Source organism: Rhamphochromis longiceps, linkage group LG2, assembly GCF_057381845.1.
Source record: "Rhamphochromis longiceps isolate RC_006_pf linkage group LG2, R_longiceps_female_GT1.1, whole genome shotgun sequence".
Classification (NCBI taxonomy): Eukaryota; Metazoa; Chordata; class Actinopteri; order Cichliformes; family Cichlidae; genus Rhamphochromis; species Rhamphochromis longiceps.
Window position 1 is genome coordinate 6461365 of NC_140558.1, and position 17262 is coordinate 6478626.

General features: G+C 40.3%; 1 protein-coding gene across 1 annotated transcript; it reads left to right on the forward strand.

The window, feature by feature from the left end:
- Positions 1-458, forward strand: LOC146676882 (uncharacterized). The gene has a single exon (XM_085380580.1). It carries the CDS (start codon positions 13-15, stop codon positions 409-411), a length of 399 nt encoding a protein of 132 aa, XP_085236706.1. The 5' UTR covers positions 1-12; the 3' UTR covers positions 412-458.
- Positions 459-17262: the final 16804 nt, after the last annotated feature.

Here is a 17262-nt window from a genome sequence, read left to right on the forward strand (position 1 = left end):
GAGGCTGCAGTGATGGGGACACCCGTTGGTAACACGGAGGTTGCTGATGATGGTGCATCAAACCAAAAGAAGAGGGAAAAGGGCCTAAGCAGCTTCTTTAAGGCCCCTCACAGCACAGCTCCAGGTGCAGAACATGCTCTTCAACTGGACCAGGCCATAGCTTTTGAGCTTCAGGCCTACCTCCAGGCAGGGACCCTGGACACAGAGGAAGACCCACTGGGGTGGTGGAAGCTATCACAGAACCTCTTCCCACGACTCTCCATCCTGGCAAAGAAATATCTTTGCATCCCAGCCACAAGTGCCTCATCAGAAAGGGCCTTCAGCACTGGTGGAAATGTTGTCAACTGCCTGCGAGCATCCCTGAAGCCTGATCATGTCAATAGGCTGGTGTTTTTGGCTAAAAACCTTTGAAAGGTTGCAGGAACCATGTTTTGTTGAGCCATTTTGAGATTGTATGGGACTCGGGCCTACTAGTTTTTATTTATTTCTTATAAAAGGTACTACTTTCAGTGTTTAATTTTATTTTTGTTCAGGCAGCAACTTTAGTTGACATACCTCAATGTCAGTTTGATGCAATTGTGCATTTTGTGGCTACACAGCTTGCCTTGATGTTTGGTTATTTGTATGCATAAATATTATGCAGTAGTTTGAAGTTCACTAAACATTAATGTTTACATTTTTTATTTATTTTTTATATTGCAAACATTTGCACGGTTATCAGTATTTGCACACCATTTTATATTATTTTTGACAATCTTTAAAGCAATTATTCAATACATTGTTATTGTTAAATAAATATCGTGAAATAATCGAGATCTCAATTACATAATCGTGATTATCATTTTCGCCATAATCGAGCAGCCCTACCTCTTATCTAAGCAAATTTAACACATTGTATTCTAATAATTGTTTTCTTGTACTCACACAAGGTAAATAATACTTTATTAAAATCAAAATGCATTTTGCCTTCGCTGGAGGGTCGCTGGAGGGTTCGCTGGAGGGTCCGAGGGACCGCTCCAGCCTTCATCCGCCTCTGCTGGAGGGTCCGGGGGACCGCTCCAGCCTTCGTCGTCTGCTGGAGGGTCCGTGGGACCGCTCCAGCCTCCACCAGCCTTCATCCGCTTTTGATCAAACATTTCACTTGGGGTTACATGTTTGATTTTTGGGTGGGGGGAAATGTTACGTTTCGGTGTTGTCAGTGTTTTGTTTTGGCGTGACTGTTATGTGTTTCCTGTTTTACTTTGAAAGTCTGTGTTATCTTAGTGTTTTCACTTTACGTTTCCTTGTCTCGTCAGGTCTAACACTAGGAAGGCCCAGAGCCCAGCCATTTGGCTTTTCTACCTTTAAAACCCGGAGAGCAGCCAAATGGCTGGTAGGCTTTTAGCTAAGCTTTAGCTTCAGGCAAGTGGAAGCTAAATTGGCTAGTCATTCATATGTAAATTGGGTTGTTACCTGGGAATTCTGGAGGGAGGGGAGTGGGGGTGTGTGGATGAGGGGGTGGGGGAGCTGCTAAAAGCGGTGAGCTTCCTTTTGTTTCATCTTGATGCATTCTCAATCATCCAGGGAAACAAATCTCCAAAAGTCACCAACTTGGAGTGTTTCAGTTTGCCATCTTAGGGAGAAATCAACACACATGGGTGTATGTCCTTTGTTGCTGAGATTTATTGATAAAAACAGTACAAAAAATCAACCATTTGTACACATTTTTACAAATAATTATAAAAAGTGAGTGAGTACATTTCAACATTTTCAGCAATCACTCACAATCCTGGCACTGCCATGGTATCTGTAGTCTGCATTTACCTTGGCTTGGCTTCCTGATCAATTGTCCACTACCAAAAGGAAGCCAAGCCCTGCCACCCTTTACAACAAAACAAGGTGTGATCACATTGATGCCACAATGGACGACTGATCAATGCTCCACTACCAAAAGGAAGCCAAGCCCTGCCACCCTTTACAACAAAACAAGGTGTGATCACATTGATGCCACAATGGACGACTGATCAATGCTCCACTACCAAAAGGAAGCCAAGCCCTGCCACCCTTTACAACAAAACAAGGTGTGATCACATTGATGCCACAATGGACGACTGATCAATGCTCCACTACCAAAAGGAAGCCAAGCCCTGCCACCCTTTACAACAAAACAAGGTGTGATCACATTGATGCCACAATGGACGACTGATCAATGCTCCACTACCAAAAGGAAGCCAAGCCCTGCCACCCTTTACAACAAAACAAGGTGTGATCACATTGATGCCACAATGGACGACTGATCAATGCTCCACTACCAAAAGGAAGCCAAGCCCTGCCACCCTTTACAACAAAACAAGGTGTGATCACATTGATGCCACAATGGACGACTGATCAATGCTCCACTACCAAAAGGAAGCCAAGCCCTGCCACCCTTTACAACAAAACAAGGTGTGATCACATTGATGCCACAATGGACGACTGATCAATGCTCCACTACCAAAAGGAAGCCAAGCCCTGCCACCCTTTACAACAAAACAAGGTGTGATCACATTGATGCCACAATGGACGACTGATCAATGCTCCACTACCAAAAGGAAGCCAAGCCCTGCCACCCTTTACAACAAAACAAGGTGTGATCACATTGATGCCACAATGGACGACTGATCAATGCTCCACTACCAAAAGGAAGCCAAGCCCTGCCACCCTTTACAACAAAACAAGGTGTGATCACATTGATGCCACAATGGACGACTGATCAATGCTCCACTACCAAAAGGAAGCCAAGCCCTGCCACCCTTTACAACAAAACAAGGTGTGATCACATTGATGCCACAATGGACGACTGATCAATGCTCCACTACCAAAAGGAAGCCAAGCCCTGCCACCCTTTACAACAAAACAAGGTGTGATCACAGGGCTTGGCTTCCTTTTGGTAGTGGACAATTGATCAGGAAGCCAAGCCAAGGTAAATGCAGACTACAGATACCATGGCAGTGCCAGGATTGTGAGTGATTGCTGAAAATGTTGAAATGTACTCACTCACTTTTTATAATTATTTGTAAAAATGTGTACAAATGGTTGATTTTTTGTACTGTTTTTATCAATAAATCTCAGCAACAAAGGACATACACCCATGTGTGTTGATTTCTCCCTAAGATGGCAAACTGAAACACTCCAAGTTGGTGACTTTTGGAGATTTGTTTCCCTGGATGATTGAGAATGCATCAAGATGAAACAAAAGGAAGCTCACCGCTTTTAGCAGCTCCCCCACCCCCTCATCCACACACCCCCACTCCCCTCCCTCCAGAATTCCCAGGTAACAACCCAATTTACATATGAATGACTAGCCAATTTAGCTTCCACTTGCCTGAAGCTAAAGCTTAGCTAAAAGCCTACCAGCCATTTGGCTGGTGGCGGGTTTTAAAGGTAGAAAGGTAGAAGCCTGGGCCTTCCTAGTGCTAATTTGCCCCAGCTGTGTTTCCCTCCTGTGGTCCATTCCCTGATTGCTCCTTCTATGTATTTAAGCCCTGTGTGTCAGTTGGTCATGGTTGCGATCTCCCCCGTGTTGTAAATTGTTTGGTGTTTTGATGTAAATAAATAGTCTGTTGTAAATAGCTGTGAATGGGTTTGTTAATATTTTCATTTGAGACACCTTCGTTTTGGGATTTTGGTGGAGAGCTTTAGTTTGTTTCTCGTGTGTTTTTTTTTTTCTTATTTTTATTTTCATAAGTTGCACGCCGGTTGCCTAGGCCGGGGTGTAACATATGGGGGCTCGTCCGGGATTGCCTTCGCTGGGGGGGTCCGAGGACCGCCCCAGCCTTTGTCGTCTGCTGGAGGGTCAGTGGGACCGCTCCAGCCTTCATCAGCTTCGTCCGTCTTCACTGGAGGGTCCGTTGGAGGGACCGCTTCAGCCTTCGTCCGCCTTCGCTGGAGGGTCCGAGGCACCGCTTCAGCCTTCGTCCGCCTTCGCTGGAGGGTCCGAGGCACCGCTTCAGCCTTCGTTTGTCTTCGCTGGAGGGTCCGTGGGACCGCTCCAGCCTTCGTCTGCCTTCGCTGGAGGGTCCGAGGGACCGCTCCAGCCTTCGTCGTTTGCTGGGGGTTCATGGGACCGCTCCAGCCTCCACCAGCCTTCATCCGCTTTTGATCAAACATTTCACTTGGGGTTACATGTTTGATTTTTGGGTGGGGGGAAATGTTACGTTTCGGTGTTGTCAGTGTTTTGTTTTTGCGTGACTGTCATGTGTTTCCTGTTTTACTTTGAAGGTCTGTTGTTATCTTAGTGTGTTCAGTTTACGTTTCCTTGTCTCGTCAGGTCTAATTTGCCCCAGCTGTGTTTCCCTCCTGTGGTCCATTCCCTGATTGCTCCTATGTATTTAAGCCCTGTGTGTCAGTTGGTCATGGTCGCGATCTCCCCCGTGTTGTAAATAGTTTGGTGTTTTGTTGTAAATAAATAGTCTGTTGTAAATAGCTGTGAATGGGTTTGTTAATATTTTCGTTTGAGACACCTTCGTTTTGGGATTTTGGTGGAGAGCTTTAGTTTGTTTCTCGTGTGTGTGTTTTTTTTTGTTTTTTTTTTATTTTCATACGTTGCACGCCGGTTGCCTAGGCCGGGGTGTAACAGGTAAGTTTAAACATTCCACAAACTGTTCTTGATATTCTTATTGATAAAAAATTACTCAATTGGTCATACTTTTCTGTATCCTGCAAATATTGTACCATGAAAAACAAACAAAATTTGGCACAAAAAAGATCAAAACCACAAGTTTGCAGCCAGAAAAATGTGAAACTGGCTACTTAAGCTCTTTGAAAGTCAATAAATCAACTGCACTGCTAATCTGTCATAATCAAGTCACTATATCATATTTAATCTACACAAGAGAAAAAAAAGGTTGTGTTTTTTTTTCCCCTTTTTGCCAGCACAGTACAATAACTTGAGTATTGTTGTCACCATGAAGTTGCCAGAGAACTACTTGTGGCTGTGTTGTTTTTCTTACCAAGTACTTGCTGTGTACTGATCTTACAGAACACACCAAAGCAAGAAAATACACACTTTCTTAAAATATCAATTTATTTTTTGAATACAAAACATTATCTTTGTCTTTATGTTGTGCATTTTAATGTGGTTTTTTTTTTCCATTATGGTCTTATCATTGTGGCAGTGACATTATGCAGCCAAATGGAGCAAAGCTGTTCAGCCCAAATTGTCATCACTCATTGACAAAATACAACATAATTCGAGGGCAAAACCTGTTCTTGCTGCTTCATGTCATACAAAACGGAGTTTAGAAATGCAAAAGCCATTGTATGATCTGTAAGAATTAGATGCAGCGCTGGCTTTCATATCTTATTTGCTCTAGCCAAGAATATTCTGACATCAAAGTGCATTTTTTCCCGTTTTCTATCCTGCGTGTTATTCTATATTAAATGAATTAGGAAAATGAAATGAGATCAAGCTGCTGCTGAGAAATCCCAGGTTTATGAAAAATTATAAAATGTCAGTGTGTGTCAGGATTATGACACAGTTAGACCTTTTTTAGGGATTTGAAAAGTGGGTGTATTCATGCTGATATCACAGCAGCTTGTAAATTTACTAGTTTATTTTATTTACCATTACTTTGGTATTCCTACATTTGACCTTTAGGTGTTTAAAGAATGTTCCTTTGTACTGAGGACTCCAAAGCATGCAAACACAATAACCCCCACACCATTACGCCACCATCAGGAAACATTTTTATAAACATCTTGTAGTTTCCTTTTCGTAGCTAGCAGAAGTTAATCCTGGTCCTCTGCAGCCCATCTGTTTTGAGGTTTGAGAGATCCTCTTCCCCTTTGCATTTAACACGTGGCCACTTAAATGGTGTGATTAGTGAATTAAATACTTGTGTTACCTTGCAGTGAGCAGTGAACCTAATAATGAAACCAGGTAGTGTATATTCCTTATATAATTACTGAACTTATAAAACTCAGAGCAAAATACACTGGTTTGGATCAGTTTACATAGTCACTCGATGATGGAAAAGTCAGTTTGAAGCTTACAGTCTAAGTAAATTAATAGATAAACAACTCTGTAGGACAGGCAATTCAATACAGAGTCATCAGGTGATATTTGAATAAATAAGGTGCCTAAAGTGACTGTTGGGTGTTGGAAGAGATGAGAGAAATCGTAGGCTGTAGGCAGGATCAAGTAATAAGATGAAGCAAAAAACTGAATAGTGACAGCTGGTGGGCAAGGGTGTCATGCTAGGCCTGAAATAAAAGAAGAGGTTTGTGTGCATACCTGGCATTAATCAGGTGGACAAGAGGAGGAGGAAGCTGTGATTTCCATCCAGAAAAAGGCATGCTTACGCTTGGATTAGGTTCATAGCAAAATTAATAATTAATGGAAAGTTGCCACAGCATACATACTTAATAGTTTCTATGAGAGTTAGTAAGTTAATGCCTGTTTTAGCATAGATTTTCTACCACTTCCTTCACATCTGTCATCCTGTCAAATGGATTACTGTCCAGAGTTACATGTAGCAGAGACTAAACTCAAGATATGCTCAAGATATCACTTTCAAACCTGTCAACTTTTCTACAAGATGGTTCTGTAGCTATGCAAGAGCAAAAGTTTTAGATGAAGTGTTTTCAAAAATTTAAAGGGAGTTCCTCAAACTGATCACTAAACTCTGTACACAAGCATAATACGTGGCAAACATAACAGAATAACACACCTCAGACTATCAAAATTATAGCGAAATCCTATTATTTTTATATATATCGCATTCATAGATAGATACATTTATTCGACACTGCCCATTCATGACATTGTGTCTTGGAAGCAAATTTGACATAAAATGTAACTATGTCAGTAGAACTGTGGTGTGTTTTACGGAAACACAAACAGGCTAAAACCAAAATGAGCTGAGGAATACAGCTCTAGTTCTTGATTTTAAATAGCATATTATTAAAACACACAAAAAATACAGCTAAATTAAAAGGGTTGAGTGCTGTGTGATATAGTGAGCTGTCAATATATACTGAGAAAAGTGGGACATGGTAGGAAGTGAAGTCTCCTCTCATCATAAAAGTTTTCCTTGTTTACTCTAACCTGTGCAAAAGGACTGCTACACTAATCTGAGATGCTGATCTCAGAACAGTGAAAACTAGCACATTAGTCTCCCAATAAAGACCAGAGATTTATTCAGCTTGACAAACTCAAGCCATAAAGATAAACACTACAGATTCCAAGCAGAGTCAATCCAGCTTCCAGCAACAGTAAATTAAAGAATACAAGCAAACAGGCTAGAAATTTAAAGACAGAGCAGTGTTCAAGTTGATCAGTGAGATTATATTCACTTTGATACACTAAATTGATTTCATTTATTTCAGTTCATTAAAGCCCCAAATCAAAACAAGGTTCCTCAAGGTGCTCTACACCAGCGGTCCCCAACCCCCGGGCCTTGGACCGGTACCGGTCCGTGAGTCGTTTGGTACCGGGCCGCGAGAGTTGAGGCTCAGGTGTGAAATGTATGGTTTTCAGGGTTTTTATCGGTTTTCAGCGTTATTTAGTTATCGTTTTTATCGTTAACTCGGTTTTCCTGGGTCTTTTCACATGTGTTATGAATAAATCTTCTTTTTTCGGTACCGGTACTAGTTTTATTTTCTTGTATTTATCCACGGTCCATGTACCACTGTAAGGTAAAAACCACAAAGGAAGCAGAGAAAACCCAACAATATTATCACCCCCTTGATCTTTGGTGACAGTGGAAAAACTCCCTTTTAACAGGAAGAAACCTCCAACAGAACCAAGCTCAGGGCTGAATGTCTTGATGATTAGTAGGATGATGTCTATTAACCATAAAATTTTCTCTGATGTAGAGGATTTAAAGAGTAAGTTTGAATGGCAGCAAGTACAAATAAATTCATTCAACTACTAAACTAAAATGTGAGAGCAAGTGTCACAATGTCTATATTATGCCAGTTAACCTTAAGCCAAAAAATATTTGACCTGGCCTGTTGAACTAATGGAAACCCTCACAACAAAAACTCTTGATTGTTTAGCTTTAAAGCAATGTGCATGAATTTTATCCAGTGGTTTTACTCTGTCACCAAGACAGTTAAGGCTTCAATTTTAGACTCCAAGCATTTTTGTTTATATTTCTGATAACTATTTTTTCATCAAGTTTTTTTCAGCTTTCTCTTCTATCGCCTCCATTTTTTATTTTTTTTATTTTTTATTTTTGTGGCCTCTACTGGGAAGGGAGTCCTGAAATGTGAACTTGCGAAATTCATTTGGCATGCAGGGCAAATTTTCTTCTGCGCTGTGTAAAAACACATCACAGCATGTTTCCAAATGGTCGTGTTTTGTAGGTCATCCTTGGACAAACTTCAAAAAGGTGGTGGTTAGAGAAGTGATGTAATCACTGCTCTTTTATTTAAAGTCCTATTTTAGGAGTAGATTACCTGCCTGAATATTTTGTCTTCCCATTTAATATTCCCTATATTATGGCATTCATTATATTACACAACATTTGGTATGCTTTTATATGGTATTTCATTTTACCCATATAGAGCTTAAAGCTTTGTTGTTGTTCATTCATTTAAAAAAAAGCAAAAACAACATAGCCATCCTTTCAAGTACCCTGTGACTTCAAGCTGTTGTTAAATCTGCCAGAGAGTATCTCAGCGGAAAGAGCTACTGGGTGCCCAGAGTTTTACTGAAATTGTTATGGTTATACTTCCCTTCCATCACTGCATGCTGACTGTGTTAATTTCTCAAATAGGACCAAACCCCAGTACTCCACTGAGCTCCTGCAGAGATTCTAAACCAAGGACGCATTTGAAATTAGCTCCCTGGAGTTGGTAGTGCTTTATGTTTAAAGTTGTATGGAGTTGTATGAAACTATATAAACTCACATGTCTTTCCACAGTGCATGAATATAGTAGCTGCACAATGCATTCATTTATCTATTTATCTGATTTTGTGAAAACCTGTATAGTACGTAATCAGTGAAAGTGGAAATAGATACTGTTCAGAAATGTTAAAAAAAAAACACACACACACACTGATTCAGTGATGTTTAACTATATTTTCACAGTTTATGATCATGCTGCTAGACCCTGTGAAACAATTGGTGGTGTGCTCTCATCCTGATTTGCTATTTATTGAGTGTATGTCACACTTAGGTGTTTCAGATCATCAAACAAATTTAAGTATTAGACAAATATAGCACAAATGAACACAAAATGCAGTTTCTAAATGGAAGCATTTATTGTTACGTGTGAAAAACCAAACCTACATGGCCCGTGTGAAAAAGTGATAACCTCGTGTTGGTGTTGTTCCCTCATCATCATAAATAATGTTGTTCCAGGTTCAACATTGCAAGTGACCAATCACCTTCTCCTGACGTCATCCGCGACCTTGAAAAAAACAAATGCCTTCAAAAAATCTACTTCACTTGCGAGAAGAGAAATCACCTCTGTAAGGACAATATGTAAAATGCTTACCGTTTATTGAAGAAAGGTATCCTGAAATTCAAAGAATTCAAGTTCCTGGATTGGCGGACAGAAGCGGTTTCTGTTCTCGTTAGTGATGTGCGGATCGATCCTGAAATATCGATTCCTCCGATACCAATCATTTATGTTCTAGAATCTATTCTCACATTAAAATATCGATATTTTAATAATTTAGAGTAAATTTGTAGTTTATCATTAACAGGAACACAGTGGAAAGAAACTATAACATTCGGATTGTCTACATTCAAAGGAACTACTTCCTCTTCCGCCTTTCATAGTCATGTGCGATAGGCTGTATAAATGTCTCGCAGCCCCTTGGCATGCGCACTCACAAAAATGGCTGAGCGTAATTGAAGTCATGTGCGGACGTATTTTACTTCCACAAACAGCTGAGATGTGGTTTGGGACAATCTGATATCCTTGTGTTGGTGTTGTTCCCTCGTCATCATAAATAATGTTGTTCCAGGTTCAACATTGCAAGTGACCAATCACCTTCTCCTGACGTCATCCGCGACCTCGAAAAAAACAAACTCCTTAAAAAAATCTACTTCACTTGCGAGAAGAGAAACCGCCTCTATCAGATCATCCACACCTCCTATCTGCTTGGGCCACCCTAGCAGCAACAATTGCAATCAACTGTTTGCAGTAACTGGAAATGTCATGGGTTGCTTAGAGGATCCACTCGCAGGACTCCTGAGTAGCGTTTAAACAGAGACTGTTTATTTACAGATCTTCACCAAGTGTATGTACAGACAGTGCGGGGTTAGTGCTATATACAAGACGTGAGGGGCAGGGGTCCGGGGCTCCAGGGAAAACGGGGAAATCACACACGCGCTCAGTTCAATCTCTCTCTTGTCCGCTAGCAACCAGTCACTCCTTCCACACTCCACACGGGGAAACCCGGGTCCGGCGAATCTAGGAACAAAGAAACATTCGTTAAGTCTCTGAGACGGAGGCACAGAAAACTTGAGCTAGACGCGTACTGACTAGAGCCTTCACAACAATCCAGCGTTGAACAGCTGATCTCCTCCTTCTAATATACCAGCTGGTCTGATGAGGCCCAGGTGTTCACAATCCAGGAAGGCATGGACCGAGGGCGTGAACCCGCCATGAGTTCCGCCCTGGCAAAACAAGGGAGAGAAAGAGAGAGGGAAAAAGAAAAGAGAAGGAGGGCTAGGAGTGGAGAGATTCTGATCAGCACCTTGCTGATCCTGCAGGTCGTGACAGGAAATGAGTCTTTTACAGCCCTGTGGTGGAATTTTGGACCTCTCATCTTTGCAGAATTATTCTAATTCAACCACATTAGTGGGTTTGAGCATGAACCACTTTTTTAAGGTCATGCCACAAAATCTCAGTCACATTCAGGTCAGGACTTTGACTAGGCCACTCCAAAGTCTGCATTTTATTTTTCTTAAGCCATCCGGGGATGGAATTTCTGGTGTGTTTTGGATCATATCAAAAGTACAGACATTCAGGGCTTAAGTAGAAATACAGATACTGGTGTTGAAGAATAATCCAGTAAAAGTTGAAGTACTGATTCATCTTCTTTAGATAAGTAAAAGTAAAAACAGTGCACGGTCTGAAATGTGCTCAAAGTAAGAAAGTAAACAGTATCTCTTTTCATGACATTAATTTTTTGGTGCAAAGCTAACTAACCCCGTGCTATATTAAAGTAATAATAAAATAATAACAAATAATAATGCAAACTTTACTTCAGTCTCACATGTACAGACACAATATCTGATTTAAAAACACGAGGACTTACATGTAAGCTTTACATTTCCATTTATCAAACACCACTGAGCAGTTCTTACCTTTAAATATAATCTCTCTTCTTCCTCTCCTGTCCTGCATTTCTAATCTTTTGCATCTCTGAGTGTAGTTTGCTCTTTTTCTTTTTTCTTTTCTCTCCCTGTGAAACACAGATAGCTCAACATTCTACTAGTATGGTGCAGTAATGAAGTATTTGTACTTTGTTACTTCCCACCTCTGCAAACATAGAAAAAACTGGAAATCAGGAATGGGACAAACACTTTTTCACACTACTGTATTTGGACACTGCACAAATATAAGAAAGGAATGAAAGATTTTTTTTTTACTGCCAGATTCTTTACTTAAGCCTGAAATAAAGAAAAAAAAACAACCCATCAAGGACAGAAAGGGAAACATGCCACTGCAGTATGGCAAAATTAAGTCTTTTATCTAAGCTTATGTAAAAAAATCAAGACCCTGTATTTTTCTCATTCTGCAATACTGTGAAAATCTGAAATAAAGTTATGTATGAACAACCAGGTTACCTTTGTCCCTTTGCAAAGGGTTCAAATAACTGTATCGACAGCATTTTTTGACAAAGAGGGACAACAAGCCTATGATATTTATACAGACAAGTTATCTATCTGTCCTGTTCACAGACTAAATCCAAAACATTGTTGATAGTTTGTACATCAACATGTGGTATACGTGAAAGATTGTATAGAGAGAGAATGTGACATAATAAAGTCGTCAATAAGGTAAGCTTGACACAGAGCAGAAAGATTTAAAATTACATTGCTTCCCTCTCTTTTCATCACTCACTGAATACATAAGTATTCACAATTATAACACTGGTGATAATAAGACCGCATATTAGCGTTCATGCCTGGTTTTGTTTGCGTTTGTCAGACTGCGGTATGGACAAAAAAGAGAATTAATCCCTTTGTTTTGCCATCGTGTACGGAAGCAATTCAGTTTGTCACCCTTTGCTCCTCTGTTGCCCAGTGACTGGAGTTCAGGAGCACCAGCAGAGCTCAATCAGCACTCCTCCTTCACCACTGAAGCAACAAAGCAAAGGTGAGACTTTTTTGGCTACCCTGGTTTTTTGGTGCAGCAGAGAACTTTCATTGTTCCCACCTGCTCTTGATGTTTGCCAGAATAAGTTGATGTTTATTCAGAGTGGGGGACAACTTCCTTTACCTTTCTGTGAATCTGGGATAACACAAAAGACAAAGTTTTGCAGTATCTCCAAATGTCCCTTTCACAGTGGTCAGTGTGAGGTCAACAGATCCCACCCCAATCTCTTGGAACCTCCCAAACACGATTTCATAAGCACTGAAACATCAGGATGAGGAGAGCACCCTTAAATTAGAAAAGAGTAAAGAGTCCATATTTGAATTCGTCCTTTTAGAGAGTGTAAAATATTTCAGCTTTTGTATAGTGGTGTTTGCTATGCCAAGCAGGACTATATTGTATTTGACATGGAAAAGGGCCAAAACCTCCCCATGTTACTGTTATCCGTTGAGAGCAATATGGGAGGACCAGATTTGATACATTAAACATTTTAAACTGTGTCGATGATAGCTGCACATTTATGTTTGACCAGAAGAAGCGTGTGATAGTAAGGCATTAATTTCTGAATTCGTCCTTGTAGGTCTGCTTGTCAAAGTCACTATCTACTCCCACGGAGATATGTGAGGTGCATTGCAAAGAGCCAGACTACATGCACTGTGTGTGTGTGTGTGTGTGGGGGGGGGGGGGGTGAGAGAGAGAGAGTCAGAATTATTATAGTTCTGTATTTTCTAATTCTCTTTTCATTTTTAGTTTTAATTAATAACTGATTTTTTATTATTTTTCATTGAGGGCATGTGCCACAGGAAAACTCAATACAGCTATTACAAGAGAACACACTTATGATGGCTAAAATGGCTAAGGCTCAAACCCTTCAGATTTAACCAGTTTGACAGATTAAAATTAAGATGATAACTAAACAGCAGACTAGATAAAACCTAAATGAACAAAGAGTAAAAATCCATTCATTAAGTTCACTTTTCCCTGAGTCATCACTGCACATAAGTGGTACAGTAAAGTTTTCTTTCATAGATGCCACTGAAAAGTGAAAGATTTATCATCGGCTTGTGTCACTAGTGTGAGAACAGGATCGTTACTATCCTGTGCGTGTGCTCTGGGTGTAATACTGTCAACTTCAAGCGTCAGCTGTGTCAGAGTAGCTGGACTTTTCTCCCGTGCCTCTCCTCATCCTCAATCAGCTTCACCATGCTTGTCATCAGCAATGTTGTTCCCTGTTGAGGCAGTCTCCAGCCCACTGTCCCTTCTGAAAGCACTTGAAACAGATTTCCAGGTCATATCGTCCTGTTCTGGAGCCATCTCTTTCTCTGGCAGGAGCTTGATACATGGTTGATGTCGGGGGTTTTGGCAAAGATGCTGTAGCTTGGATATATCATGGCAAGTCATGGCTTCTTCAATTTTAGCCAAGTTCAAAACATTAGTAGTAGCTGGAGAGGCAGCTGGAGGGTCCCTACACTGTCTTTTGTGATGGGTTATGTGTAGCAAACTCTGACATGGAAGTGGTTTTCCTTCCCAGTGAGTCAGCTTGTTGATGTGAAAACGCTGGTGGTCAGCTGTGGTCAGTAATGAATCGTTGGAAGAGTCTGCTGGCGTCGTGCTCTGTCCATCTTTGTTTTATGATGGCAGTGGAGGTCAGGGTCAAGTAGGAGGCATTACAGGGGCACAGTCAAGGCCATGATTCACTGTAACAAACTGAAGCTCTAAGGAGAGCCTTTTCATTAGTTTCCGTTTTTATCCCTAAGTTCTGCATTACATGTGATGCCTTCAGGTGATTTTTTGACATTTTTATTTTCTGATCTGTTTTTTCCTTACAACTACACTCAGAACGTTTTACAGAGTATGCATTACACTGATATTTTTCCTTCTTATAACCCAGATTTGGAGACATGAATCCACCTTTTCTTTGGGAATTTCTTCACAAGATCTGGTTCCACGCTCACAAATCTATTTCAATCTATTTGCTAAGCTAATCACTACTTTTGGCACTGTTGTCAATCTAATACAGATTTTCTTTCACTACAAAGGTAAAGGTTGGAAATGCACTTTTCCAAGATGATCAGTCACTGTCCACCTCAAACTCCACTTCTAGTCATTCCTGGATATCCTCATCAGATGCTAAGCTTGTTGCAGAAATCAGAAATAACTTTTGGCATGCACAACCAGGTTTTCTTTCATTGACCTTTGCCCAGGGGTCAAGCAACAGTACAGCAACATGGGAGCAACCTGCAAGCATTCTGACAACAGAGAGGGATTGTAAGCCTAGAATATTTATACAGACAAGTTATCTATCTGTCATGGTCACAGAACACATTCAGAACATTGTGTGCAAAATATAGCTTGTACTTTAATATATGTTATATTTGAGAGCTTACATAAAGACATAACATGACAATATCGAGCCTTTTGTTAAGTAATGTCAGCTTGTAACAGAGAAGAGCAGAATTATTTTTTTCCATTTTGTAATCTCTTTTTTCAAGGAATGAGTCCCTTTGTGACTGCAGCCCACAAAAATGACACCATACTGTCTATGCCAAAAAATAATTGGGATAAGATGATTGAGCCTTGTACAGCATAACAACCCTGAAGCAGCAGGTACAATTCCAAAAGAACTTTTCCGTTTGTAATTTGGATTAAACAACAAGGAGAATTAAATAAAAGGCCTTTTTGACAGTGTGAGTGCAAATGTCTTCTATTTCCTTTCCAACTAGCACTCTTCCTTAGCCAAAATGTGCACATACCACTGTGTCTTCAAATAGTGCCTCTTCTCTATCGAGATGTTGGATAACTGCTACTGGAGTCGGGACTCTTGTTTGTTGCCATTATAGTTGTTTTCTCTCCCAATTTACAGAGTAATTCACTCTGTATGTGCATAAACGTGTGCTTCTAGCATGATTACATTTTTGATAGTTTAGATCCTGCAACCAACTGCATTCTTGTAAGTGGGATCAGCAGACCTATATCACCTAATTCTTCTTGGATGTTTCAGGAAATGTGCAGAGACAAAGCTCTACGTCTGTGCTTTCCTTATTGTAATGAATTGTGTACACTAGGTTGGGCAAGCTTTTGACTCAAAGTTTTACACAGCTTGAAGTTTACAGGGATCTAATACACAAATTTCAGATACTCCTTCAATAAGGGATAACAACGTCGGGCTATTGATGGTTCTCTTGTCTGTCTGGGAGGGTCTCTTTTGATGTTTCGACAAAGACCAGGTTAGTGGTATATTAAATGTTTAAGTGATTCTGATGCATATGTGACCATTCTCTTGCCAGTCTGTGATTGTAGGCACATATTTATAGTCCAGTGGGTGATCAAAAATGAAAGAAAATAGTGATCGGTTTGTGAGCATTTTCTTAATACCACAATTTAAAGGCTTCTGTCATCTTAAATGTGCATCATACAGTGCAGTAAAGCAAAACAGTAGGCTGGTAATCTGTTAGGTTTAGCGCCACTGTGCAGCCACGTCTGTGTGTGGCTACTCTGCCCTTCTTTATTGGATGGTAATCTTGGAAAGCACTACAGTGAAGGAAACTGATACCTTCAACCTGAGTCATTCCTGCTCTGTATGTGTTAAGTGTTGTTTTTCGATTGCCATCTCTTGACTGAGCACTGAGATCATCATTTCGACGTGAGGACTCCTGTGTGGACTCAGGATGTTTAGGTGAGATGAAAACTCTTGTAAATGTGTAAATCTTTACAGACAAAAATTAATAAAAGGTGCTGCAGGGCACAGGCAGGAAAGTCCAACACGGATGAACCAAAGGAACAACAAATAACTAAATAAGTTGTTAAGGGTTCAAATATTGAGGAGGGATACAGGAGGGATTCAAAATCACAACACTGGTCCAGGAGAGTCGGTCAAACGATGATTTTAATGAACACACGTGTGGGAGATGAACACTGTACGCAGACAGCATCGATCTCACTCGAACAATACACAATCAGTTGTTTTTATACCATCAGGGAATGTTTATGACGCCCCCTCATGCGTCAAGCAGATACAATAAATGCATAAGTTTCAAAACCACAAATGTTCTGGTGACGACTTTTGACACAGTGAAAAGAACATCACCTCCATCTCCATGCCAGGTGCCTTTCCCGTAGCTCGTCTCGCTCTCGCTTCTCCAAAACCTCAGGGCATGCTCTGCAACAAAAACTGTCAATTCTGCAGACTCAAAATGCAGTTGCAAGAAAAATATGTCTGAACTTTTACCTAGAAATGAATCTGCCTAAGATGTGTGTGTATATGTCTCCCGACCTCAACTGCACTTTGTTTCACCTCTCACCTCACCTACTAGAGCGCACAAGCAGACAGAGGCCACTCTCATATGTGCAACAATCCACTAAAACTATATATGTAATATATTGAATAAATGCTGTAAATGAATGACACTACTCAAAGCTTAATATTAAGATTATAAATGAATAAAAGACAACAAAGAATAACCTGGTTATTCAAATAGCCTCATCCAGACAGCTCCTCAAAATAACCACCAAAAAATGCACACTTTACAGAGGATACAAAGACATTTTAGAAGCACACTTCCTGACTTATTCTGAGTCATCTGTTACCAAGCAAACTCCAACGCAGCAGGTTGCTGAATACACTCAGGCCTTTATTCAGGCCTGTTTCTAGATTATATGTGATATATGTATTGTAAGCGTGAATGCAATCTTTCCATAGCTCTAAGCCACTTTGCTCAATAGATCGGCCGGACATCGAAGCTTCTGACCATCAATTAACTGACCAAGCTTCAACTCTTTAATAAGCACCAAAATGCAATGTGTATAAAATGATTACAGTTGCTCCTGCAATGAAAGATTATTATATGATTATGATACCACCTGTAATACAGACTTTAATGTAATTTTAACAGCTTCAATAAATGCTTTAATGCAATGCTTGTTACGTGGTTATAATGCAATGATAATACTGATAATAAAATA